The sequence below is a fragment of the Callionymus lyra genome, chromosome 19 (genome assembly GCF_982586985.1).
Source record: "Callionymus lyra chromosome 19, fCalLyr1.hap1.1, whole genome shotgun sequence".
Taxonomy (NCBI): domain Eukaryota; kingdom Metazoa; phylum Chordata; class Actinopteri; order Syngnathiformes; family Callionymidae; genus Callionymus; species Callionymus lyra.
In genome coordinates this window covers 13,185,762-13,212,920 of record NC_141836.1, presented here as the reverse complement: position 1 = coordinate 13,212,920, position 27,159 = coordinate 13,185,762, and the positions used below count along the sequence as shown (strand labels likewise).

The window sequence follows — 27,159 nt, the reverse complement described above, 5'->3', positions numbered from 1 at the left end:
AAAGTTGAAGTAAGATTAGTAAAATCATCAGAACTTATTTCCCTTATTTTAATTTGCTGATTCACTTCCCTTCGATCATCGTCAATTCCTTATTTCTTTCCTGATTCATATGTGACATTTAAGATTTACTAAAACAACATTTTAACACAGTAGTATATGTCTCTACAGAACAGTGCAACAAATACATAATCTCAGGGGCCACATTATATACAGTGACAGTTGTGGGGGGCCCTTGAGCAAAAATGAAAGATTTTAAAAGCATAAATAAATGGGAAAAAAAAGGTTACTCAGAAATCTATTACATTTAACTTGTTCTTATCTGATATAAAAGTAAGTAAGTAAGTAAGTAATGGTTATTTCTAGAGCGCCTTTTCTAGACCAGGGAACCCTTTTCTATAATTTTATATTCTCTTAAATCTTTTTGAGAGGAAATAAATAATCAAGAAAATTATAAAAATGGAGGACAAATGTCCTAAAACTAAGACCCTAAAGTCATATTCAGAGACTAGTAATGCATGATAAAAATAAATCTTGAATAAAATAGTTAGTTTCTACATATTCTTGACCTCATGAGGGCCACATAAATACAGACAAAGGGCCTATTAATCCAAAATGATGTACTCAAATCACTTGTGCTGCGTAACATGAGTTGGTTGACCAATATTTAGTGGCTCCAAAACACTGAGGCCTCATGGGAAGTGAGATTCATGAAGCGATACACATAAAACCAACTGTAAAGGAAGTATTTGCGATGAATCGCTCTCACAATTGACAGGGTTTAATTTCATTGTGAATTGCATCAATTAAAACCACATTTCTATTAAGATCGAATAAAAGGAAGTCTTATAATAAAAGAACAAGTAGCATGTAAATATACTTTTGTATGTTGTGACGTATCATGTAGCAAAGAACAAAATACAGGTCAATGTTTATAAAATAAAAGCATCACACTTAAATAACACAACACACTAGTTCTACACACGTCAGTGTTTAGCTAACACTATTTACATCAAGTTAAAGGACTAAAACTAGCAAAATTGGTACGTAACACGGTGACCCCGGCGAGGCCAGTGGCTCTCTCTGTCGCTCTCTGATGTTAGTGGAGCTGGCAGGGGACGAGACTGGGGGGCAGAGACGCAGTGCATCATGGGAAGGTCAGGCCGATGCCAGGACGACGGGGTCAATGCTGCATGGGTCACGTGAAAAAAAATACACGGCAACACAGGCACATGCATACATTGTTGACATTAAATATCTGGGTTTTATTCATGTTTATACATTTAATTTACATTAAATATTTCCAGGATGTTCTTCTGGTCGTTTTAAAAGAGCAGCACAAACGATCTTTAAGCCTCAGTTGCCCCCAAGTGGTGAAACAGTCACTCCACACACTCAAAAGATTATCACAGGAATCAAGAATTCTATCCAATTTTGATTTATTTCGCTATTATTTAAATAAAAAAGTCATTTATATGATCCTATATCAGCTCCTTGAGCCTTTAGCTTTGACTGTAACAAACACATGGATGACAACATGGAGCCATCGACCCCAGTTTGGAACCAAAAATCCACAAAAAAGCTGCAAGCTAGCCTGGACAATCAGAGATAGTAGTCCTCTTCCTCGATGTCTCCATGTGAGCCCTGGAAGCCCAGCGCCTGGATGTCGTGCGTGATGTCGGTGATGCGTCGGTTGAACTCCTGCGACCCCGAGTTCATATGGTCGTGATCGTATCTAAAGTAATGGCAGTAAAGAAGAGAAACTACTACATCATCTCAGGTTCCACTCGGCGTAAATAAATCATCAAGTACCCTCTCATGGCGGTGGCTGACGTGCTGCTCATGCTGCGTTTGATGCGTCCAAAACTGTCCGTCAGAATTCCTCCTTCCCGGATTCCGATGCTTTCCAAGAAACTCTCGAACACGCCGATGTCTTTGTCCGGGATGAAGGGACGCATGCCTGGTGTGAAGGAGCAAACCGTTGGACCGGCTCAAGATATGCTGAAATAATACGTTTTAAATCGTAGATTTGAGGCTAAGTTAAGACTAAGTTTCAATCATAAGAAAGGAGGACGTTCTTGTCCTGATTTGAGGAGTTTAGGAACCTCTGGGAAAGATGAAGGCGATCCTTACTCAATAGGACTGTATTGGTCCAAAAAAAGAGCTGAGCCAGAAGACAAATATTTCTATTTCCCTTTAGATCTACAGTATATACACACTTGGATGAATTAAAGTTTGACGGTTTAGTGTGTGTTAGTTTGTCTCACCCATGAGCAGGAACTTGCGGTTGTCGCCGTATAGATGAAGCAACTCGGAGCAGAAATGGTCGATGTGTGAACCGAGTCTGTATTCTCTCAGCAGCACCGCAAACCTCTGCAGCTCTACAGGGCTCAGTTTGTTACGCAGCTACACACATGCACACGCAGACCCACACAGACCCACACACAGACAGACAGACACAACACACAAAAGCACATGCACAATGACATACACACAAAGACAGACACAAAAACCCACAAAGACAGACGGACAAAACACAAACACAAACACAAACACAGACACAGACACAACACACAAAAGCACACACACATGCACAATGACATACACACAAAGACAGACAGACACAAAAAAATACATGTGTACACACAAACACAAAGTCACATACACACAGACAGACAGAAATAGGTTGCACACACACACAAAAACCCACAAAGACAGACAGACAAAACACAAACACACACAGACAGATAGACACAACACACAAAAGCACACACATGCACAATGACATACATACAAAAAAAGACAGACACAAAATATACATGTGCGCACACACACACAAACACAATACACACATATAAAACACACACGCTCAAACAGATGTACACAAACAAACACACTCACACACAGACAGACAAACACAATACATACATATAAAACACACACACTCACACAGAAGTACACAAACAACACACTCACAGACAGACAGACAAACACAATACACACATATAAAACACACGCTCACACAGATGTACACAAACAAAGTCACTCACACACACATAGACAGACGCAAACACAATACACACATATGAAACACACACGCTCACACACAGACAGACAAACACAATACATACATATAAAACACACACACACACACACAGACAAACACAGTATAATTTCAGTTAGCGTAACATTATGACCATTTCAGAGTATTACCTTGTGATATATGTCAATACATTCAAAAGTGTACATTAACAATAAATAATCACTCTTGATGAGAAACTATAGTGAGACAAAAAACTTGTGTTTGTGGGTCAGAACCTGGAGTCTACAGTTTCATCTCCATGTGTAGTTGTTGACTCACAGTGATCATGTACTCCTGCATCAGCACCAGCGTGGGGTTGTCCTCGCCTGCGTCAGCGGCTGAAGTCAGACTGCGGTGAGACACGGACGAACTCTCGCTGTACGTCTCACTGTAGTAGAGCTCGAAGGCCTCCTGGGATCCATCGCTGAAGAAAGATAGAATAGAAAACTCTAGAATACTCGACTGTCAAGAGTCATGACTGATCCAAGAGATCGAGGAGCAATGAATCCTATTTCAAAACAGAGAATCTTGATGGTTTATCATCAAAAATAAATGTATTTTTTTGTTCTTTCCCAATTCTCCTGCAATCCCTTAACAATGAATGGCGGAAAAAGTAGAAATAGATCTAAAGGAAAAATTCATTAATGCCAAACTGTTCGTTTTTAACAAGATAACTTTCGACAGTGAAGTGATTTCTCAGTCAAAATGACAGAGACACAGAAAAATACTAATAAAATGATCATTTTCAAGTACACAAGTTACACGTACATTTTGCTCCACGACGACCCGTGCGACTGAAATATGAATAAAACAATTCCCTGTATTTTATTTAAGCTGCTTTAATATTCATCAGTTTGAAAAAGTTCCCTCGATATTTCACTTAAGTGATAGTTGTTTTCTTTACCATCCATCATTGTGAGAAAATATCGATACAAAAATCTATCACGACATTATTTTTCAAAATACTGTATCAACATTCAACAGTACTATCATAGTTCCTTGGTAGTTTAGGTATCAATAAATGTAATGGTAAATAAAATAATTAGATTTTTGATTATAGTTTAGTCGTTTTTTTTTTTTTTTTTACAATTGCCTTAAAACAATGACACATTTTCAAAACTCTTGCTTTTAATTATCCATGACAGTTTTGACTGGATTTTTCCATAAACTTATTTCCAATTAATGTTTTCTATAAATAAACAATGTATGCATCTAAACCTACTACATGCAAAAAACAACCTGACGAACCTCTAAGAGGTTCAAAATAAACGGTGCCAAATATGTGCTGGTGTTTGGTTGATATGTTGTATAGTGTTTGTATTCTTGAATTTTGAAAACTAGTGTACAGTGACATGCATGAAAACATGTGTCATTTATCAGTGTTCAAATGATTGTAAAAACAAATCCTGTAAACATCTACAGTGTTTGTTCATTTTTGTGTTGCAATTAAACTCCCAGCCTCTAGATGGCGGTAATCACCACATCCTCCGCAGTTAAAGGAACAATGAAATCCCACTAAATAGAACCCCCCGGCGATGACTGAGGACAAGAGGATACAGTAGACTCGAGCAGTGTTTAAAGCTAATATTTGGACATATTTGGTTTTAAAACAAATTAAATCAGTTACTACTTTATCAAGAGTCATGTGGTCTGTAAATTCTGCAACACCAGAGTCAAGTACTCGAGAATACTACAAATATATCCTTGTTACTACAGTGTCGCAATATATCGTATTGTTGCCCCGTATTTAATACGTAGTGTTGCCAGATTCTTGCCAATACACACATCCCTTAATTCCTGAAACACTCCTGGGTTCACTCAGTGCTAGGACGTGTAGGAACCTCTAGGGTGAACAGGACTCACTAGGAGCTGCAGTACTCGGGATCATACGTGTAGGACACGTCAGTCAGACAGCTGTCGCCTGCAGACAAACAACATTGGTTTTATTCAACTGAACGCAGAGGTCGTAGCGATCCCTCCTCACTTCTCTGCAGCCAGTAGCGGTCGGGCATGGTCTGGTGGAACCCGGCCCGGTCCACGCACTCGATGGTTTGGTGGCCGTAGATGATCTGGAACATCTGACAGATCAGGGAGCAGTACTCCTCAGCCGCGTCCTGCACATATATGAACACTCAGCTGGTGATGGTCACACCTGGAGGAGGAGGAGGAGGTCCGAGGAGGAACCGCACCTTGTTCTCTACCGCCAGGATGACCAGGTTACAGTAGGCGTCGGGACACGGCGTCGGCTCCAGCGGGTTGTGGTTCCTCCTCTCCCAGCTGCCGTAGCTCTTCCCTCTCTCCCAGCTCCCAGTGCAGGCCTGCCTCCGCTCCCAGCTCCCCCCCAGACCACCAGCTCCTCCCCTCCTCTCCCAGCTCCCCCCTCCACAGTGCCTGGTCTCCCAGCTTCCACCTCCAACCCCCCAGCTCCCACTGGTGGGTCTGGCCCGGCGGTTCTCCCAGCTCCCTCCTCCTGGTTTCCTTGCCGTCTGCCTCCTCTCCCAGCTCCCCCCGGCCCTCTTCCTCTCTAGACTCCCACCTCCTCCTCTCTCACCTCCTCCTCCTCCTCCTCCTCCTCCTCCTCTCTCACCTCCTCCTCCTCCTCCTCCTCCTCTCTCCACCGTTTGGTTCTTCTCATGGGTGTTCCTGGACCGGGATGGCCTCCAGTCCAGCCCACAGATGGTATGTCTACGCTCCATGGTCCCTCCGGCGGGTCGAGGGTCAGAGTTCCCGCTCATGGTTTCTCGTCGCCCGGCCACGCCCGTCTGCTTCTTCCGGTCCAGACTGTCGTCCCCGGCAACCACCGTGTCCACGTTCAGACCTGAGTGATGTTCAGAACTCTTAGTCCGGTCCATCGTCAATCAAACCGGTTGATTGACAGCTTTATCTTGGCATTTGTATGTCGGTTATTATAAAGGATGATAAATATATATATATATATATATATATATATATATATATATATATATATATATTTGATACATCATTTAACTTAGAAATAAACAAATAAATGTAAAAATAAATAAAAGACGAAAAGTAGAAAACGAAAATGAATAAATGAATGCAAGAATAAATAAATGTTGTAATTACAAATACATAAATAAATAAATAAATAAATAAAAGTGAAATGCATACATAAATAAATGGCACAGTTCTTGGACAAAAATGTAAAAAAAAAAGTACACATTTAGTTATTTTTTGTTATACCTGAGTGATGTTCAGAACTCTTAGTCCAGTCCATCATGAATCAAACCGGTTGATTGACAGATTTATCTTGGCATTTATATGTCAGTTATTATGTTGGTGTTGAATATATTTATATATATATATATTTGATACATCATTTAACTTTTAAATACATTTGTGAATAAACAAATAAATGTAAAAATAAATAAAATACGAAAGTAGAAAAACGAAAATGAATAAAAAGCTAAATCTATGAATACAATAATAAATAAATGTTGGAATTACAAAATACAGAAATAAATATTAATGAATAAAACTTAAATGCATACATAAATAAATGGCTAAGTTCTTGGACAAAAATGTAAAAAAAAAGAAGTATACATTTAGTTATGTTTTTGTACATATAATAAATAAATAATGTCGCCCTCCATAAGCAAAAATCTCAACTTTCAACCTGTCTTGAGGACCAGCAGGTGCAGTGCATCATCTCGCAGGTAGGAGGCAGCAGCGATCTCGTGCGTGGGGATCCTCATCAGCAGCTTCTCGTTGTCTCTCCATGTCAGCAGGAGACATCTAGCAGACAGACTGAGGATGCAGTCCTGGTCTACGCTGGTCTTCAGAGGCAGCACCTTCAGTTGCTAAACACAAAAACACAGATAAACACACACTGATGTTGACAGATCTGCGATAACTCACTCTGGCTGTGTCCAACAACTGAAGGAGCTCATCGCGGCTTGAAGGGTTCAAGGACACGGACACCCAGGTCAGGTGACCCAAGAACTGAGGAGACACAACATCCAGTCACAGGTGTCGACAGGTGTGTGTGTGTGTGTGTGAGTCTTTCGTACCTTAACCTCCTTCTCCACGTAGTCGAAGATGAGTCTCTCCGGGTGGATGAGGTAGTCTGGGGCGTACAGAGGGACGGAGTGCAGAGGTCGTCGGTAGACGCTGCCACGGTCCACGGGCCGCCGGCTGGACTTGGACCAGACCAGGCGTTTGATGGGCGACACGAAACCCTGTAGGTCGAGGAAGAAGTATTAGTTATTCTCTATTCTTAAGTGTTTAGTCGCCTCATCAAGTTAGCTCAAGAATACTAGAGTATCTCTTACTCACTCAAAACACACAAGTATTAACAAAGTCTTGTTTCAAACATCAGCATAGTCTTGTTGCAAGCATTAGCAAAGTCTTGTTGCAAGCATTAGCATAGTCTTGTTGCAAGTATTAGCATAGTCTTATTGCAAGCATTAGCAAAGTCTTGTTGCAAGCATTAGCATAGTCTTGTTGCAAGTATTAGCATAGTCTTATTGCAAGCATTAGCAAAGTCTTGTTGCAAGTATTAGCATAGTCTTATTGCAAGCATTAGCAAAGTCTTGTTGCAAGCATTAGCATAGTCTTGTTGCAAGCATTAGCATAGTCTTGTTGCAAGTATTAGCATAGTCTTATTGCAAGCATTAGCAAAGTCTTGTTGCAAGTATTAGCATAGTCTTATTGCAAGCATTAGCATAGTCTTGTTGCAAGTATTAGCATAGTCTTATTGCAAGCATTAGCAAAGTCTTGTTGCAAGCATTAGCATAGTCTTGTTGCATGCATTAGCATAGTCTTGTTGCATGCATTAGAATAGTCTTGTTACAATAATTAGCATAATCATGTTACAATCATTATCATAGTCATGTTAAAATCATTAGCATATTATTGTTACAAGCATTAGCATAGTCTTGTTACAAGCATTATCATAGTCGTGTTACAAGCATTAGCATAGTCTTGATGCAAACATTAGCATAGTCATGTTACAAGCATTAGCATAATCATGTTGCAAGCATTAGCATAGTCTTGTTACAAGCATTAGCATAGCATAGTCATGTTACAAGCATTAGCATAATCATTTCGCAAGCATTAGCATAGTCTTGTTACAAGCATTAGCATAGTCTTGGTGCAATCATTATCATAGTCTTGATGCAAACATTAGCATAGTCATGTAGCAAGAATTAGCATAGTCATGTTACAAGCATTAGCATAGTCATGTTACAAGCATTAGCATAGTCTTGTTGCAAGCATTAGCATAATCTTGTTGCAAGCAGTAGCATAGTCATGTAGAAAGTATTAGCATAGTCTTGTTGCAAGCAGTAGCATAGTCTTGTTGCAAGCAGTAGCATAGTCATGTAGCAAGCATTAGCATAGTCTTGTTGCAAGCATTAGCATAGTCATGTAGAAAGTATTAGCATAGTCTTGTTGCAAGCAGTAGCATAGTCATGTAGCAAGCATTATCATAGTCTTGTTGCAAGCATTATCACAGTCATGTAGCAAGCATTAGCATAGTCTTGTTGCGAGCATTAGCATAGTCATGTAGCAAGCATTAGCATAGTCTTGTTGCAAGCATTAGCGTAGTCTTGTTGCAAGCATTATCATAGTCATGTAGCAAGCATTAGCATAGTCTTGTTGCAAGCAGTAGCACAGTCATGTAGTAAGCATTAGCATAGTCTTGTTGCAAGCATTAGCATAGTCTTGTAGCAAGCATTATCATAGTCTTGTTGCAAGCATTAGCGTAGTCTTGTAGCAAGCATTAGCATAGCCATGTAGCAAGTATTAGCTTAGGCACGTTGCAAGCTGCTACCTTTTCTAAGGTAACTTTGGGGCCAATCACGTGTCTTTAGCGAAAAAATGTCAGAGAAGTATTTAAGTAAGATGCAGGATTTATCAACAGACATATTAAGCCTACTTTTTCCATAACAATTGATCAAACGCTACTGAATGTCCAGAAACCATAGCAACGGAGGAAAATTACAGTTATTTTGTTTTATAATCTCTTATGTGCCTTCAATGTCTGGTTACAAAATCAAGTCTACTGTAGACCGACAAAAATTCTCCTTATGAAACAAAATAAGACTAACATCCTTTTATCGTCTGGACACAAACTAACTACTTTCTCCGAATTTCAAGTAATTGAATTGTGTCCCAGCATGCATTGCAACACTAAAACTTTCCACTGCAGTTTTTCTTCATAGAGGTAACTATTTAAGTGTCCATATCTTAAAGGTACGACCTATTTTCTAAGCTGCCACTGACATTTAATAAATGTTTAACTGAAGCTTAACTGTGTCAACAACCAAACTATTTTAAAACAGTTTTATTTTAAACATCAAACTACGAGACCCGCAGAAGCGTGAAGGAGGTAATTCAGGCGACATCTTTTCCACAGGCAGGACGTTGACATGTGTGTTAACGTGTCTCGCTTTTCTAGCATCTGCGTACGTGTCAGTACGTCCTCACTCGGCTATGATTGACAGGTGACGAGCAATCACTGACGTCCTCCTGTGGAGATTGAGTCACAACACAGCGGGCCGCGTTAGATAAAGACCGAATCAAAAACGCTGCCGTTTATTGCAGCCCCGGAGATAAGGTTTTTTTTTTAAGCATTTTCTTGTCTTTCACGGCGAATCAAGGATAAATCTGTTGAACAGAACAAAGGAAACATATCCTCAGTCAGCTCAATTTAATTGGCAGGAGTGAGACGGAGGAAAATGACAAGATAAGCGAATGCTTATTAAAAAGAAAATCCTGAGCGCTTCCACTGAACTAAAATGTTCGTCGCTCCGTCATAAGACATAACATTGGGATCATATTACGTAGCTTGACCTTGACATAAAAGGTCAATTTCAGTTTCTGATTGAGCTTGATGTTATATATATAGTATAAAAAACACTGAGCTCACCTTCTTCTGTTTCTTGGGTTCATAGTCCATTGTGGATCCTTCAGTCGTGGTCACGCAAGTCTTTCATCAGTTCTGCTGATTTCTCCGTCCATCCTTCTGTTTGGACTTCAATCTTATAGCTTCTCAGCTTCTTCTTCGACACGATGAAGGACATACACACAAACACACACAATTCATTTTCTACCAATCTTTTGTCGAGTGTCGCTTCAGAGAATCCTCCATGAGAAGCATTTGTGAGGGTTTTCTTTTTTGTACGAGGGAATGCTTAACTCAGGTCTATACACAACTTCATTTAACACACACACAACTACACAAATTGGACAATAGAGCAGGAAACTGAGGAAGTGCAGCAGGAAACTCCACCACAGCCTGATAAGCCAGTCCTTAAATTCCCAACAACGCAAATAAACAAACTTATCAAGATAAAAACTAATTTTAAAAAACTTTTTTTGAATTATAGGATTTTTTTTTAAACATCTATGCGAGTTTTAATCCATTTTTATATTGCGTCCTGCGGTAACCGTCTACATCCAGGGGGGGGCAGCACTGCGTAACCCTGAGGTCTCTGCAGGAGTGACGACATTAAATCCTGTGACCTCTCTGTCACGTAACGTCACCTGCAGTCACACACGAGCCCGAGCTGTGAGCACGAGCACCTCGCTGACCATAAAAAAAAGGTATTTTTTGGGGGGTAATCTTTTCAAGGTGACCGCAGGGCTCACTGACCGTGCAGTTACCATGGAAACGGGAGACAAAGAAAGCGATTACTTTTTGTTATCCGTGCCTGAAATGTCAGGTTAGAGAAGCAGAACTAAACACATTCTCCTGATGAAACAACTTAAGATTTTAATTATTTCATTCCAAAAAAAAAAACACTAATAGTTTTTAAGCACATGAAAAAAACAACTTTATTTTGGGGGTCCTATAAAAAATATTGATATATTATTGATAAACATTTATATGTATTTCCCCACCACTACAATACATTATTAAATACACAATACATTTTAATTGTGTCTCATTTTTACCTTCATATAATGGAAATGCATTTGAGACGCGTTATTTAAAAAGATTTTTATTTCGAAAAAAGGACCTCAGTTTGATATTAAATATTAAATGTTATGCTATTTATAAGAGTTTCGATTTTACAGGGTGGTAAATTAATCTCACCATTATCCCACTTGTTATCCACGACCTAAGCTAACATGTATAGCTACATACATTTTTTATTAGTTTTTATGTGTCGTTGTGTAGCTGAACTACCATATCTAACCATCACAATTATGGTTTATTTAATATTTTTTAAGGACTTTACACAAATAATGAAATGGCTAAAGCATGTCCATGTTCCAAGAACGGTGCTAATGGCTACTGTCTAATCTATAGAAACGTTTTTTTAAATTTAAGATATCATTAACTAATGATGATTAATAAAAAACTAAAAGTATATTTGTGAGTAGATTGACTGTGGCTCTATGGATGTATACATTTTCCCTTTATTTACCTGATCGTGTGACGGTGAGAACATCAGTCATGCATCAGCCTCCCATTGTTGCTCTTGAGAGAGCAGTGTTCTGCGGGCGGATAAAATAGAGAGCGATCTGTTTTAAATAAGAAAGAAAATAGAAAATCAATACCCGGGCGGTCGATGTTGATGTTGTGTCGGGGTCGAGCGGGACGGATCGATGGGTGGAAAACACTGCTTTTTATCACCCGAGTCAGAGACACTTCTGACAAAACAGTCAATTCCCGGATAACGACGAGAGGTAAGTGGTTTACTAGCTAACAACTGTCCGAGGAGGAACTAGAAGTCGGACTTGACGCGACCCTGAAGTTGAGATATGACGTGGGAAAATTTTCCAGTTAGTGTTTTTAAAACATGCCGTATATAATATAGAAAAACAAAAATGAACAGGAATTACATGTTAAAGTCGCACACAGTCTAAAAATGTATTTGCCCTTTAGCTCAGCTCTCAATATATTTTCAACTTCTTAACTTGTTTCTTCAAACCCTCTTTAAAAATAAGCCACACTGCAGTGAATTCAATCCCAAATTGGAACTTGTTGTTTGGAGGTTTAAGGGCCACACGGGACAAACTGTGAGCTCACGACAGCGTCTTTCAACTTCCTGAGAGCTTGATCTTGTTAGCGTGTTTTTAACTGATCCAGCAGCAGCCGCCGTTCACTTAAACACCAGCCATTGATCCAAACACAGCGGCAGCGTCTGTGTTTTTCAGAGAACAACAGAAAATATCCAGGTCATCCTACCAGACGCTTTATTATATAAGACGCATTTACTGGTTTTAAAAATGGATTCGTTTCCAGAACCAGCGAGATGTTTGTATGATGCCATCACCTGAAGCAGTGGTCTCCAACCCTCTGGTCTGGGGACCGATACTGGGACGTGATGCATTCGTTACTGGGCCCCGAAAAGTACAATATAAAAATTAAAAAAAATTGATGATTTATTGATTATTACAGTCTGAAATTGTTTGGTTTTTTAAAAACAGGATGATATTTTCTCTGAAGTAACATCAGTTTGTGACTCTTAACACGTAAAGTCGCTCATTTCATTGAAGTTTACTCCAAAAAAAACCCTGTAAACTAGTGAAAAACAAGTGAAAACATGAACTCTGTAAGATTTATTTTAACCGTTTTGATGCGAGAAAATCAATCTGTACTCATGACCCAAATAAAGAGTGTGTTTGGCTGTGTCCCAAATCGAGCACTTCTGCACTTACACTTAATATTTTGAGTGCACAAGTGCGTCCCGATGAGCAGTGTGCTAAAATGTAGTGCGCAATGGCCAGAAAATTGAGTGTGGATCGAATGACACTATCCACACTTAACGGCCGCCATCTTAGTGACGTAGATGACGCTAAACGGAAGCTAAAGCATCCCATAATACCTTGAAACAAAGACACAGATGCAAGTTTTATTTCGACGGCTGTTCAGCCATTTTTACTACGGTAGTCTTCCCATCTACAGTTATCAGCACAGCTTGTTATATTTTTTTTCTAACGTCATATACATTTTCACCACTGGTTTTTTATTTTTCCTGTTCATTCACTCCGAGGGTTTTTTTTAATGAAGCAGCATATTCCGAACATCCAGCACATTCTCACGTACACGGAACACACACCGGCCTAAAACACGCTCATACAGTCCTAGATGAACAACCACTCTGGTATTTACAGATATATAGATGAGTAAAAAAAATCTATTTTCACTTTTTACATCTTAATAGAATAGTCATACCAAAGACATGGCCACCAAGTGAATAATAAACAAGAGATAAATAGATATAAAACCAAATACAAAAATAAAGTAACATAAATACTTGCATCCATTAATAAAAGATGACTTGAGTTTTCAACTCGCTTTTTCACATGTTTTTGTACAAGTCGATATATATATAGAATAAGCTCACCACAACTGTTATAGTACCTCGAAAAAAACAGAGATCGGCTGGTGAGCCGCTCACAGAAATGTGCTCGCCGCACGAACGCATCCTTTTTTTTGTACATTAGCCTATCATGGTCTACATGACATGAACGTGGTCGACATAAGAGTTGTTGTTGTTTTTCAGCACCATTTACATCGCCGTTACCACGGTAACCGACACATATAAGCTCGGGGGACGACGCCGTCTCGTCGACTTGATGTTTTTTTGTTTTTTTTTGGCTTTCAAGTCCCAGATCTGATTTTGCTTTCATGACACAGATGTGCTTTTTTTTTTTTTAAATCCGAACACACGAGCACCTATGTTATCTTTCAGAGCCGCGTCTACATTCTCAGAAGCCAGAACAACCCACGAGGTCAACGATGTGGACGGTGAAATTAGCAGCAGAAAAGAACGCCTCCCAAATCCGTTTCTTACTTCCATTTTTTTCTTTCTGTTAAGCAGCATGTTGTTCAGATATCAGCGTGTGCTGTTGTCTCGATGGCTGCTTGTCGATGTCAAACACGTATACAAGTGTAGGCGCTGAACTACTCCTGGTACTTCAAGCCCGGTTTAGCGAAGAGGCGGAGCGGAGGCAGCATGATGTGTGAAACTTAAACCAATGGTCGGCATTTTGAATAACATAAAAAAAAGGCAAGAACTCCAAAATCCACTTGGAAAAAAACATCTGTTTTAAAATAGCATATGCGTTGAAATTAGCTTAAATCAGTGCTAGCTTGTGCTTGTGTCAGTTAGCCCGGAACCGTTAGCATGTCGTCGTGTGCGTCCATTAAAACCATGCTATAAACCACACAGCATCTCATATACTACCTGAAATGTTCGTAGACAAACATGCTTTTCCAGACGGATGAGTTTTTTTTTTCCTCTATTTCAAAATAAAACATTTCCTGCTACAGCGCGAGAGAAGACGCCTGCTTCGTATGAAAACATCGCCGATTTTTTGAAAGAAGGGCAGCGCTCAGAAGATGCTAGCTTGGTGGCTAAGGTTAGCTTGTTTTTTCCGTGGTAGCGTCATGATTTCGTCTCCTGGCGCTTGATAGTAACAGTCCCTCAGCAGGGCGGAGCTCGACGGTCTTCTCTGGTTTTGTGTTTATCATTCTGTTGTCTAACAGTGTTTGTACATCTTTGAAGGCCTGTACATGGTTTTCATTTTTGTAAACTCCACACAAAACATGACATAGCAGCTATTGCTAACACGCAAGCTTGTCACTGCCTACCCAACATGGGCATCACATTCCAAGAACACGTAAAAGCAAAAAAGAAAAAATAACTCTCACATTTAGACTCTTTCGAGTTTTTCATCTTTTTTCCTTTCTTTCCTTAACTACAGCTTATTGTATTCGCACATCGTGTTCTACTGTACAACCGGATCGGTTCGTGATCGAGGAGTTTGATTTCACAGTACTCTGAGTCCAACAATCTTTGCGAGTCTTTACAGATGGGAATGACTGCGGGTGGGATGTAAACGGTGGCGTCTTTTCTATCGCATATGGGCGGTTTTTCCTCGGCATGGGGGTCGACCGGGGTTTTTGTTTCGTGAAACGGTTCTTTTCGGCCGGACTTCTAAATGGGATTGAAGAGTGACGAGCTTTTTCTCTTCAAATCCAAGATGGCCGCTAATGTAGCAAAAAGGGTTAGTGGGACGTGCAACCTGATGTGGGACATTCCGGATTCCTGGTTTTCTTTAGGGAAGATGCTAAAACCAAGCTCTCTCGTTCTCTTGATGGAAAAGATGGAAAGTGCCGCTTCTTACACCAGATATCAATCCCATAACGTAGGATCCGATCGTCCCTGATTTGAACCCAATGTATTTCGGCAACTCCTGATTAGAGACATGTTGGAATCGACGCCTGAAAAAAAGGTTGCACGTCCAGCACGAACCCTGCCCTTTAGCAAAGCCAATCGAGCGTCCTTCCTGGGATCAGAGCCTCCGTCGTCCGTCGCTCCACAGTTTCATTACACCTTCTATGAGGTTTTGCGGTTCAAACTTAGTACTCTCCGGCATTCCGTTGATCAATGACGATTGAACAGTTCTCCATCCGGCGCCCCTGGGCCCCGTTCATGCTACTAATTCTCCGCCCCCTTGTCCCGAGGGCCCCGGGAAACAGATTGCACTTCACATTTTACAGTTCGACCACATTTTTTAACAACCGCCACTGGTTCCCGTCTCCTCCCGGCATGAAGAGTCCTGAAACAGATCTCAGGTCGGATCTTAGTCCTCCCCCTTTTTTCTGGATGTTTTGTTTTACAGCCTTTTTTTTCTCTTTTTAACGGCCTCTAGACAGTCGTCTCGTACTCGAGCACCTCCTTGCTGCCCATCATGCTACTCCGGTACTGAATCCTCGGGCTGACGGCGGACGTCGTCTCCAGAAGGAGGATGGTCTTCCGGAGCCGGCGGTCTATGAAGTGGGCGTCCCAGGCCGGGTATCTTTTCCTGGGGAGGTCGATGCGGATCACGGGTCCTTCCTGCGTCCGCGACGAGGACGACGTCCGGTGAAGGAGTGCTGGTGAGGACGAGGGCGAGGGGCGCACCTGAAAGACGGGCAGGCAACTGTCCCCCGTCTCCCCGGGGACCGGCTCCCCTGTGTCCTTAGTCCTGGGGAGAGTCCTCGGCGGGCTGGTGATCACCATGTCCGTTTGGGACCCTTGGGACGGGGTAAGGCAGGCGTCGATCACGCCCCCCACCCCTCCGGCGCCCACGACGCCCTCGTCCACGCACGCCCCCCAATGCGAGCCCAGGATGGGTCCGTCCGGGTGCAACCAGCAGTAGTACACCAACATGAAGAAGGTCCCCAGCGCGAAGCTGCAGGCCACCAGGCAGACCACCACCAGGGCCGAGGAGTCGGTGGTCTGCGGCCCGCGGTAGGTGTACCAGGCCGCCGTGAGGGCCACGTTCTCCGCCAGCGTCACGGAGTAGTAGACGGTCATCCTGAAGCGGCTCGGACCCTCCTTGACGTTGAACCAGCAGAAGATGTAGATGATGCCCACCACCATGTTGTAGATGATCTCCTCCCACTTGGACATGCAGAAGTCGGTCTCGCCCTGGATGATCCAGAACGTCATGATGCACCTTTGAAGACAGTTGAAACGGGACATAAGTTCTTTGTCCCACATTAAAAACCCTTCAAAAGACCCAGTACTGACCAGTGGCTGACGATGAATATGCCGAAGTACAGCTGGAAGACGGAGGCGAAGAGCGCGAAGGCAACAGTCCTGGCGCCGATGGTGAAGAAGTGCCAGAGCATCTGAGCGATGACGGCCTTGTAGGACATCGGCAGCTTGTCGTCCCGCGAGTCCCGCAGGACCTTCTGATACGAGGCGATCATCCAGGCCAGAGACACCAGGGAGGCGGAGGCAGAGAGACCTGTCGGAGTCGGGAGGAAAAAAGTCGTGGTTACGGAATGAGTCGGTCGGTGCAAAGATAAGGCTGATGATTAAATGTGACTAAGAAGAAAAAGAAAGATTGTTTAAAAAAGCCTCCATTTTTAAAATGAAAAATGACAAATTGCTCATCTTATCTCAGTTTGATCTGAGCAGGGGAAGCTGATGCGTCTTTTTCAATCTTTCTTCAAGGATTCTTTTTTAAATGAATGTTTTATACTTCTTTTGTTAACTGCTTTTTTGAAGATTTTAGTACGTCACACATTGAGAAATATTCAAAATGAAATGGAATTGTTGGAAATTCATTTGATTAGTATTAACACTAACAGACAAAATATTAAATTGAAATTTCTTAAAAATACACGTATTAAAATTCTAAATACAATAATTTCATTTTTTTTATTTCAACTATTGTCCGTGATTGCTACTCTTGAATATAATTTACATTTTATTCATTGGAGAAGTGATTTAACTCATGCGTTATCTCAGGGTCAAGGTGACCCGAAGCTCCGGCCTCCACCACTGCATCTGCATTTCTGGAAGCAAGGGAAGTTGTTCACCTTGACCCAGAGACAACACAAGGGATTCCACAAACACATTTGTTTTTTTTGGGCCTTTAGGTCACCTTGACACAGAAATAACCCAAGGGATACCACAAACACATTTGTTTTTTTGGGCCTTTAGGTCACCTTGACAGAAATAACCCAAGGGATACCACAAACACATTATTTTTCCAGCCTTTGGGTCACCTTGACTCAGAGACAACACAAGGGATACCACAAACACATTTGTTTTTTTCGGGCCTTTGGGTCACCTTGACTCAGAGACAACAAAACAAACAAAAAAAACTATATTTTTTACTCTACCAGTTAAAATGTTAACATTTTACTAAGAAAAAATGTTTAACGTAAATAGTTTTAATATGATTAAAAAAATAAAAATCAACAATTTGGTAATTATCAAAATTTAAATGGTTAATAAAATAATTTATGAAACATTTTTTAACCACTTATTATTTATTAGTATTTGCCTGAATCATTATTAAATGCAGCATTTTGATTCTGAAATAAATCGAAAAACACTCATCAGAGTCTTCATGTTGTTTAGGGCAGGATGAAAAACCCCAAAAATAAATCAACATGGTAAATTCCTGCAGCATCCACAGCTTCAATTTAAATCAAAAGTAGATATAAAAAAATCTCCTGCCGGGTTGAGGAGCGTGTTTGTGCTTTAAGAAGCAGAACCATTGTTTTATTCATCGATGAGACATGAATAAACGATCACACCTGCAGCTCTCCGCTGACGTCCGACTGTAGTAGAAGTCAAAGGTCACATGACGTCACACAGAGACGTGTTTCTGCTGGACGTGCAGAATCTCAGAGAAACCGTGTTGTGAGGTCGAGCGTGTCGACACGTCTCGTATGTTGTTACACCAACTGAGCCTTCGCTCAAGGTCAGGAGCAGGTTCAGGGTCAGGCCGGGTACCGGGTCAGGGCTGCAGTTTCCTCTTCGGGGAATTCATATCAGTGTAATGGTCACTCAGGTGATGGAACACTCTCCTACACAACCCCCCCCCCCACTCTCTTGAGGTCAAAGAGAAACTACTGGGGTGCTCCATGATTAAGGGTGTATCGCAATATTTATTTTCACAATACTGTATTGATTTATTAATTTATGCCTTTTTGTTTACTCATTTATGGTTCATATTCCGATTAGGTGTCTGAAATATTAATTAATTTGAGTTATTTAATTATAACATGCAAATATTCAGGGTGTTTGTTCATTTTTGTGTTGCAATTCTTCTTCGGGGCCACTAGATGGAAGCATTCATTGCGGAACAATGAAATCCTGCAAGAACCCGCTGATGACTGAGGACAAGAGGATACAGTCAACTAGAGTAGCTTTGAAAGCTAATGTTTGGACTCGTTTGGTTATAAAAACAAATGCAGTTACGACTTCGTCAAGAGTCATGTGGTCTGTATATTCACCAGAGTCAAGTACTCGACAATACTACAAATATATCCTCGTTACTACAGTATCACCATACATAGGGGGGGGGGGATCTCTCACCTTGTAGGGGCAGCACGGTGCTCCCGTGAATCATGATGCTCAGCTGGAGGACGAGCTGCGGCGCAGATTTCAAAAAGGCCTCTAGGAGGCGCAGCATGGTGATGTCGGCGCACTCGAACATCAGCCGCCAGTGGAAGTGGCGCCGGGGACCGTTGCCGTGCCAGCGACTTTGGGCGCCCAGGTAGAGGGCATGGATGTACCTGTCGCAACAGAACACAACTTTATTAGTCAAGCGGGACGAACATTCATTTTTTTCCCCCATTAAAAGCAACTCAAACGACACCTGCTTGAATTCAATTTAAAGGTGTTTTTATAGAACAAATACCTCATTTGTCACAACACAGCAGAAAGAAAAGCAGGAGAATGAAATAATTAGACGACACAACGATGAGAGTTCAACAGCTTTGTGTTTTGTGTTTAACTGCTGCACAATATTAGGCAAAAAACAAACAGACAAGAAGAGAAGTATTGATCACTTCTGCTGGAACTATGGCTGTATATCAGTGGCAGCAGAATATTGAACGGTTTAATTTAACATTTTGACTTAAAACTGACTTTTATTCACAGTTTTTCTGTAGCTGTTCTTAGTGCCTTTCACTCGTTTTCTTTTCTTTTATTGTATTATCTTTGTGTTTTTTTCTCATTGAGAACTTTGTGCCAACTACTTATGTTTTAAAGTGCTAAATAAATAAAGTCGAGTTAGGAATTTCAATCGTTAAAAAAGAAAATTGTCGGGGAAATGTTTTTTTCAAGCATTTAATGATTATTTCTGGAATAACTGAATTCAATCATTTATAAATATATGTGAATAAATAAATTAAAAAATGTCCCAATTATTGTTATTATTATTTTTTTGTATACAGAATTAGAAAAATCTTATTCCAATAATTTACATTAAAACTTAATTTCTACATTCAATTGCAAAGATTACAAATTAAAATGATACATTGGATTTTTAAGTTGTATTGTTATATCAATGGAAACTAGAATATCAAACTACAAGTCTAAAAAAAAACCCTTTATTTATTTTTTAAAATAGTAAAATATAATTTTAAAAAAAACATTTGAGATACAAATAATTAAATGGTTCAATAAAAACAATTAAATTAAATTATTAAACCAGAATTAAATGCTTGAAAAAAAACAAAACAGTTTTAACATATACAATGTTAAATTCATTCAATATTCTGTGTTATTGATAAACTTCCACATGAAATTCATAGTCAAGCTTAGAAGCTTGAAGAACAAGAAATGGTTCCACATGACGACCAGTTACAGGTGAAGCTTTTGCTAAGGTTCGAGTGTCTCACAGCTGCATGAGCGTAACGGCTGGTTTCAGAGGAGGACGTGAACAATAAAAAAAAGGTGATCCTTCTACATGCTGTTCTCCGGAGGGACGTGGACGCCCTCGGCTGTCACCGCTCTGCTCACTTTTTGTTTTGTTGTCAGACGGCAGGTTGTGTCGGGTCACCCCGGCACGCTCCGCTGCTGCTGTTCATGTGCTGAGACGGATATTTACAGTTTTTTCTTCCCGTCGCATACGTTGATAAACGGACGCTAAGGAAGCTCACGGAGGAGCCCAAGGAGTCGCGGTGCAGCGGGTCAGAGAAAATGAAGCTGCCTGGAAGAAAACTGAGACGACACTCACTTCCTGGTGCTTCTGCTTCCTCAAGCAGATTTTAAATTGAGTGGCAAAAATAACCCACGCACACACACACACACACACACACACACGTCAGCATATATGACAATGTTACAGCTGGCAAGGTTGTGTGCACATCTACACACTCTGACACAGGAACACTCGGAGAAGGGGGGGGGGTGATAGACAGACAGGAAGTCCTACATGGCAACCTGGAATTCTGCGTCTCAACAAATAATCGTTTTTTTTGTGTTTTTTTTTTGAAGCTCTGGCTCTTTTCTTCCGAAAACGCTTCTCTTATTCATTTTGTCGTTCTCCGTTTTGTGTTGATACGATCCACGTCTGTAGGCCTCGTTTATAATTCATGATTGTATATATTCTCGTGGAGAGAACGCTCCATTGTATTCAAGCTGCCATTATTCTCTGCCTGGAACCATTTCTTTTGCAGCCCCGTTTTATATTATCTATATTATCTATATTATAATATTTAACTCCCAAACGAATGCTCCTTCCCAGATGCAACACTAATAGACTCAGGGACTCATTCATTCCTCGTATTATTAGGCTGTTTAATTCTTAGTTTGGGGGCAGGAGTGAAGTGAAAAGATGATTCTATACAAGCATCCATTTCATTGAAAAAAACATTTATTAATCTTTAAGTATTTGATAAATATACGTGTTTCCTGTCAGTAATTACTTTTAAGGAAGTATATAAGTTCCATAAAAATATTTAATAGTTGAATTTAACATTTCAAATGTTGAATTTTTTTTATTTAAAATATTTAAATTTAAATGTTCTACATTTTTTATACTGAAAGGTTGTGTTTTTTTAATGTAATAATTGGATTCAATCATTTGTATCTTGAAAGGTTTATTTAAAACAATGTCATTAAAAAACTGGATTAAAAAAATGATTTTATTTTGTAGATACATTTTTTTTTTTAATTCAATAGAGAAATATTGGTATCATAGTGGCAATATTTTTTACATTACATTTAAAAATGCTACACATACAATTAAAATACGATATACTGTATATATTATATAAAACAACATTATATAAAATATTTTAAAATGTGTGGAAAAAAGAATATCATTTTGAAAAAGAAAAATCAAAGTTAATTATAAAAATAGATTCATTCTTTCACTATAGAAACAATGGAATTCAACTTTAACACATTTTGATTTTCAATTTTTAAACGTGTACTGCATTATTCTCATGGCACTGATACTTCTTTACACTTTAAACCAACAAGACATGTTCGATTTAAATCATGGCTTTGGGACAGTTGCAGTGCATTGTGGGAATTGTAGTATGGATGGATGGATTTTATTGTCAAGGAAAGTTGAAATAAATATTTAGAAATTAAGTGCTTTTATTTCCAGACTGTTTCTACGATATCTCTCCTGATGATGGCGTGAACGATGATCGTCAATAACTCCAGATAATAAAAACGATAAATCCTTCACGATCACCAACTATCGCAGCAAAAACCGTCTAAATTTCCGTCCATCTCGTTTCACCCTCCGATCACTCGTCCTCTCCTCCTCCTTGTTTTTATCTTTCATTTTGTTTCCTTCTCAATCCAATTCCATTCAGCCATTGTCCTCCCCTCTCATTCCTCCCCTCTTTCTCTCTCCGTCCAATTTATTTTGTTCTTCCCTCCGGCGTTCACTCGGCCTCCAGCTTCAGATCCATCTCCTCTGAACGAATCCTTCCTTCTCTTCCTCCATCCTTCTCCTCCGCCTCTTTTCTCTCCTGCTGAATTTTCATCAAACGGCACATTTGCGTTGTTTTTGTCTCTAATTGAATCTGTTCCTCTTGTTTACTGAAGCATTAGATGGAGAGAAGTGATGCTGATGATTGACAGGACGCAGCTTTGACTGGGTTGAAGGTTTGAAACCTGTTGCTGCCGTCGTTCAACTTAAAAATGAATTAGAAGAAAGAAAATCATTGAAAATTGTAACATCAGGTTGTGATGATAGTGGGATGACAATGGTTTTAGCGGAGATAAGAAGGGCACACAAGTACACACAAACGCACACACACTTCTACACACCTGGTTCATGAACTGAAGAGGTGGAAACTTTTGACCTTCGTCGCTCATGAAGTGACTCTCGACCTTCACATTATCACGTCAACAATCAGTGGCATTTACTGCCCGTCTGTGTGAGTCTGTGTGAGTGTCTGTGAGTCTGTGTGAGTCTGTGTGAGTCTGTGTGAGTCTGTGTGAGTCTGTGTGAGTGTGTGTGAGTGTGTGTGAGTGTGTGAGTCTGTGTGAGTCTGTGTGAGTGTCTCTGTGTGTGAGTCTGTGTGAGTGTGTGTGTCTCTCTCTGTGTGAGTCTTTGTGAATCTGTGTGAGTGTCTCTTTGTGTGAGTCTGTGTGAGTCTGTGAGTGGACACGTCTCTGTGTGTTTGTCTGTGTGAGTGTGCGTGTCTCTGTGTGTGAGTACAGATGTGTCTGTATGTGTGTGTGACTGTGTTGTTGTCTGTGTGTGAGTGTAAATGTGTCTGTGACTGTGTGTGTGTCTTTGTTTACCGACGTGTGCTTTGTGTGTCTTTCTGTGTGGGGCTATAAGTGTGCATGTGTGCGTGTGTATACGCATATGTGTGTGTGCATGTGTGTGTGTGTGTTTGTACATGTTCACATTTCTGTGTGTGTGTATTGTGTGCGTGTGTGTATTTGCATGTGTTAGTGTGCATGGGTGTGTGAATATGTTAGTGTGCATGTGTGTATATGAGCATGAAGTTTGTATGAGCATGCGTGTGTGTGCATGTGTGTATTGACATATGTTAGTGTGTGTGTGTATTTGCATGTGTAAGTGTGCACGTGCCTGTCTGTGCTTGTGAGTGTGTGTGTCATAAAATGCAGGTTGTGTGTTGCTAGTTTGAGACTCAGTCGTGCACTAAGTGAGATAAAAATACTCAGAGCTCTGCAGACGTTGAATAATACGTGTCGTGCTCCAGGACTCGCAGGAAAAGTAGCTTCAGGTGTGAAAGAACTAAAGCCAAGCATGAAAAATAATTTTCCACTCGTGTTTCAATCAAGTCGATGATCGAGAAGATAAAGAGCATGTTGTGTGTTTACAGAGTCAAACAAACACGGAGGTGATAAGATGACAAAATAAATCTATCATTTCTTTTTGAAAGGCTACAGTATTTCTTAAGTGAAAAAATACACAGAGTTTGATATTGTACTTCCAATAATTCAAAAATAATCCTTCTAAATAAAACTATTGTATTTTTCATACCTTTTAAATTCCATTTTAAGTGTTTGTGCCACAAGACAATACTGGATTTAAATGTCTACAAATTAAAATATACAACATTTTATTTAAAATATTAACAGAATATTAATATAAGTGACAAAAATAATTAATTAAATACTAAAAAAAAAAAATGGATCCTGTCAATTATAGAATTTGTTTTGTACTACAAAAAATAAAATGCCTAGTAAACTATTTCAAAATAAAACTCAAGTGCCTCATCTGCTAATAATAATAAATGTCTACATATTAAAATATATAAAATTTCATTTAAAATATTTACAGAATATTAATATAAGTGACAAAAATAATTAATTAAATACTAAAAAAAAAAAATCGATCCTGTCAATTATAGAATTTTTTTTGTACTACAAAAAATAAAATGCCTAGTAAACTATTTCAAAATAAAACTCAAGTACCTCATCTGCTAATAATAATACATGTCTACATATTAAAATATATAAAATTTCATTTAAAATATTTACAGAATATTAATATAAGTGAAAAAATAATTAATTAAATACAAAAAAAAAAAAATCGATCCTGTCAATTATATAATTTTTTTTGTACTACAAAAAATAAAATGCCTAGTAAACTATTTCAAAATAAAACTCAAGTACCTCATCTGCTAATAATAATACATGTCTACATATTAAAATATATACAATTTCATTTAAAATATTTACAGAATATTAATATAAGTGAAAAAATAATTAATTAAATACTAAAAAAAAAAAATCGATCCTGTCAATTTTATAATTTTTTATTTATTTTATACTACAAAAAATAAAATGCCTAGTAAACTATTTCAAAATAAAACTCAAGTACCTCATCTGACTGTGTCTGTAGTAGTTTTTCTGAACCTGACTATAACTGACGGTGAAATGATTTCACCAGTCAGCACTTTCACGCACAGAGCATTCCCGTTATCATTATGGGATGTTGCAGGTCCCCCCCTCCCACGTATGGCGGCGACCCACACAGACACCAGTTAGCGTGTCAGCAACATGGCAGCAGCAGCAGATGAGACGCCCCCTGCAGAGGGTGGAGGGAGGTTAGAGCCGTCGACCTCCTGCTGCTCACTGAATAATGCAGCTGTCACCAGCTCAAAATTAAACACACCGAGGCTGGAGGGGGCGCCGTTCACACTCATGATCCCATACGTGGAGGGTTTAGAAGGGTCTTCCTTCACCCGGAGACTCCACGACTGTGGCCGTTTAACCAGGTATAACACAAGCGGCTTTAGTCCCGTGATATTCTCCGCTATCACACATCACCCTCGCCTTGTTGTTATAAATAATTCAAACGGCAAATATAAGAGGATTTTGTGTAGAACGATAATTGACTTTATTTATCTGTGTAACTGTCACACGGTTGAAACAACACGCTGCGAGAAAGAACTAGATTTATGGTGCAATGGTTAGTTAGATCAGTAGAGTTGTGACAAAAAACTGTTGAGCTTCGTTTAAAAGATATTTCTATACGTCAGTACTGGTTATATTTACAGAGTCATGAAGGACACATTTGTAATGAAGGACACATTAGTAATGCAGTAAACACTTGTGATAAAGAACACACTTGTAATGCAGTACATATTTGTAATGAAGAACACATTTGTAATGCAGTACATATTTGTAATGAAGAACACATTTGTAATGCAGTACATATTTGTTATAAAGAACACATTTGTTATGTAGTACACGTTTGTAATGAAGAACACATTTGTAATGCAGTACACATTTGTAATGCAGTACACATTTGTAATGCAGTACACATTTGTAATGAAGAACACATTTGTAATTCAGTACACATGTGTAATGAAGCACACATTTGTAATGCAGTACACATTTTTTATAAAGAACACATTTGTGATGAAGAACACATTTGTAATGCAGTACACATTTGTAATGAAGAACACATTTGTAATGCAGTACACATTTGTAATGCAGTACACATTTGTAATGAAGAACAAATTTGTAATGTGTAATGAAGCACACATTTGTAATGCAGTACACATGTGTAATGAAGAACACATTTGTAATGCAGTACACATGTTTAATGAAGAACACATTTGTAATGCAGTACACATTTGTAATGAAGAACACATTTGTAATGCAGTACACATGTTTAATGAAGAACACATTTGTAATGCAGTACACATTTGTAATGAAGAACACATTTGTAACAATGTACACGGCCTTTACTAATAACGATCACATTTGTAATGAACAAGAACACAATGTTACTATCAACAACACCATAGCTCCCAGAAGCATCAAAGCTTCAGCTGAATGAAAGTGAAAAGTGAAAGATGAAAGTTTGACACGTGACACAATTTTATAATTTTTTAAGATTGGAAAGTCAACTTTAGAAACTCTTTTAGTGAGGGAGTGTTGATTTGTAGAAAATAAAAAGTCAACATACACTAGAACATCCTTCGTACAGAAACGCACATGCCTAATGCATGCAGGCAGATTCCAGACCAGCCGACTTTGCAAAGGTGCCGCGTGGACAGACGCCGGTAAACGCCTGGACATGATCTCAGACCTGCGGCTGTTTTCATTCTATGGATCCGTGGCGAGTGAGTGTTTGCATGGAAGCCCACACAGAGCCCGAATAATGTCTGGAGAACTCAGCTGTCAACATCGACCTACTTACTCCCGACAAACTGAGAGAAGGATACAGAGAGCAGGATGTGAGATTATGAGGAAGAGAGAAAAGGGGGGAAGGATGGGGAGCGATGGAAGAGAGGGAAGGACAGAAAAGAGGAAGTGAACGGGTGAGGGACGGTAGAGGCAGCAGAGATGTCAGACGTTTGTGCGAGTGAGACAGAGGTGATGAGCATCGATCGCTGCTGCCAAAGCTGCCGAGCTGCTGATCAGATAAGATCACGCCGTGCGCTCAAGTGTTTAATTGGGAATTGTCTGACTGTGTGTGTGCGTTTGTGTGCGCGTTTGTGTGTTATCACATAACTCAAGGGCTCAAGTTTTATCTCTCATCTCTCGGCTGCTTTTCTTTCCTCATCCATCCAACGTTCGGCGGTTGTTACTCCGACCTCACTGATCTTCAAGGTGAGGACAAGAGAGCAGGAGATGCAACACGATGGTGTAAAGATGTGGTCAGTGGACCAGCTTAGAGACGCAGGTGATGGGAGTTTTGGTCGGAAGGAAAAGAAAGAACCGCAGGATCATGAAAGTAAATGAGCGAAGAAGTAGCAGATATAGAAACAAGAAGTTGGAGTCGAACAGATGAAAGCCAAATATTGACAAACCATGAGTCATGAATAACACATTTGTAATGAACAACACACGTGTAGTGATGAACACATTTGTCACAAAGAACACATTTGTAATGAAGAGCATGTT

At 39.7% G+C, this 27,159-nt stretch overlaps 2 protein-coding genes across 3 annotated transcripts in view; both read right to left on the bottom strand.

The window, feature by feature from the left end:
* Window positions 1-1,007: 1,007 nt before the first annotated feature.
* Window positions 1,008-10,240, bottom strand: ccm2l (CCM2 like scaffold protein). Of its 2 annotated transcripts, XM_087782025.1 has the most exons (12): window positions 9,972-10,240; window positions 7,111-7,278; window positions 6,959-7,042; window positions 6,717-6,900; window positions 5,667-5,897; window positions 5,269-5,615; window positions 5,064-5,193; window positions 4,943-5,000; window positions 3,359-3,503; window positions 2,265-2,403; window positions 1,810-1,957; window positions 1,009-1,732 (listed from the first exon to the last, which is right to left on the bottom strand). In XM_087782025.1, exons 1-12 carry the CDS (start codon window positions 9,999-10,001, stop codon window positions 1,600-1,602), a joined length of 1,797 nt encoding a protein of 598 aa, XP_087638151.1. In that variant the 5' UTR covers window positions 10,002-10,240; the 3' UTR covers window positions 1,009-1,599. The 2 variants fall into 2 exon arrangements, with proteins under 2 accessions (XP_087638150.1, XP_087638151.1); XM_087782024.1 differs by having other exon boundaries at window positions 1,008-1,732; window positions 5,269-5,897.
* A 2,664-nt stretch (window positions 10,241-12,904) lies between these two features.
* The window catches only part of xkr7b (XK, Kell blood group complex subunit-related family, member 7b), a 47,125-nt gene continuing 32,870 nt past the window's right edge, over window positions 12,905-27,159 (bottom strand). The window contains exons 2-4 of the mRNA XM_087781148.1: window positions 18,886-19,085; window positions 16,579-16,798; window positions 12,905-16,504 (exon numbers count right to left, since the gene is read on the bottom strand). Of these exons, the coding sequence (XP_087637274.1) occupies window positions 15,712-16,504; window positions 16,579-16,798; window positions 18,886-19,085 (1,213 nt within the window). The 3' untranslated portion in view covers window positions 12,905-15,711. The remainder of the gene's footprint in view (window positions 16,505-16,578; window positions 16,799-18,885; window positions 19,086-27,159) is intronic.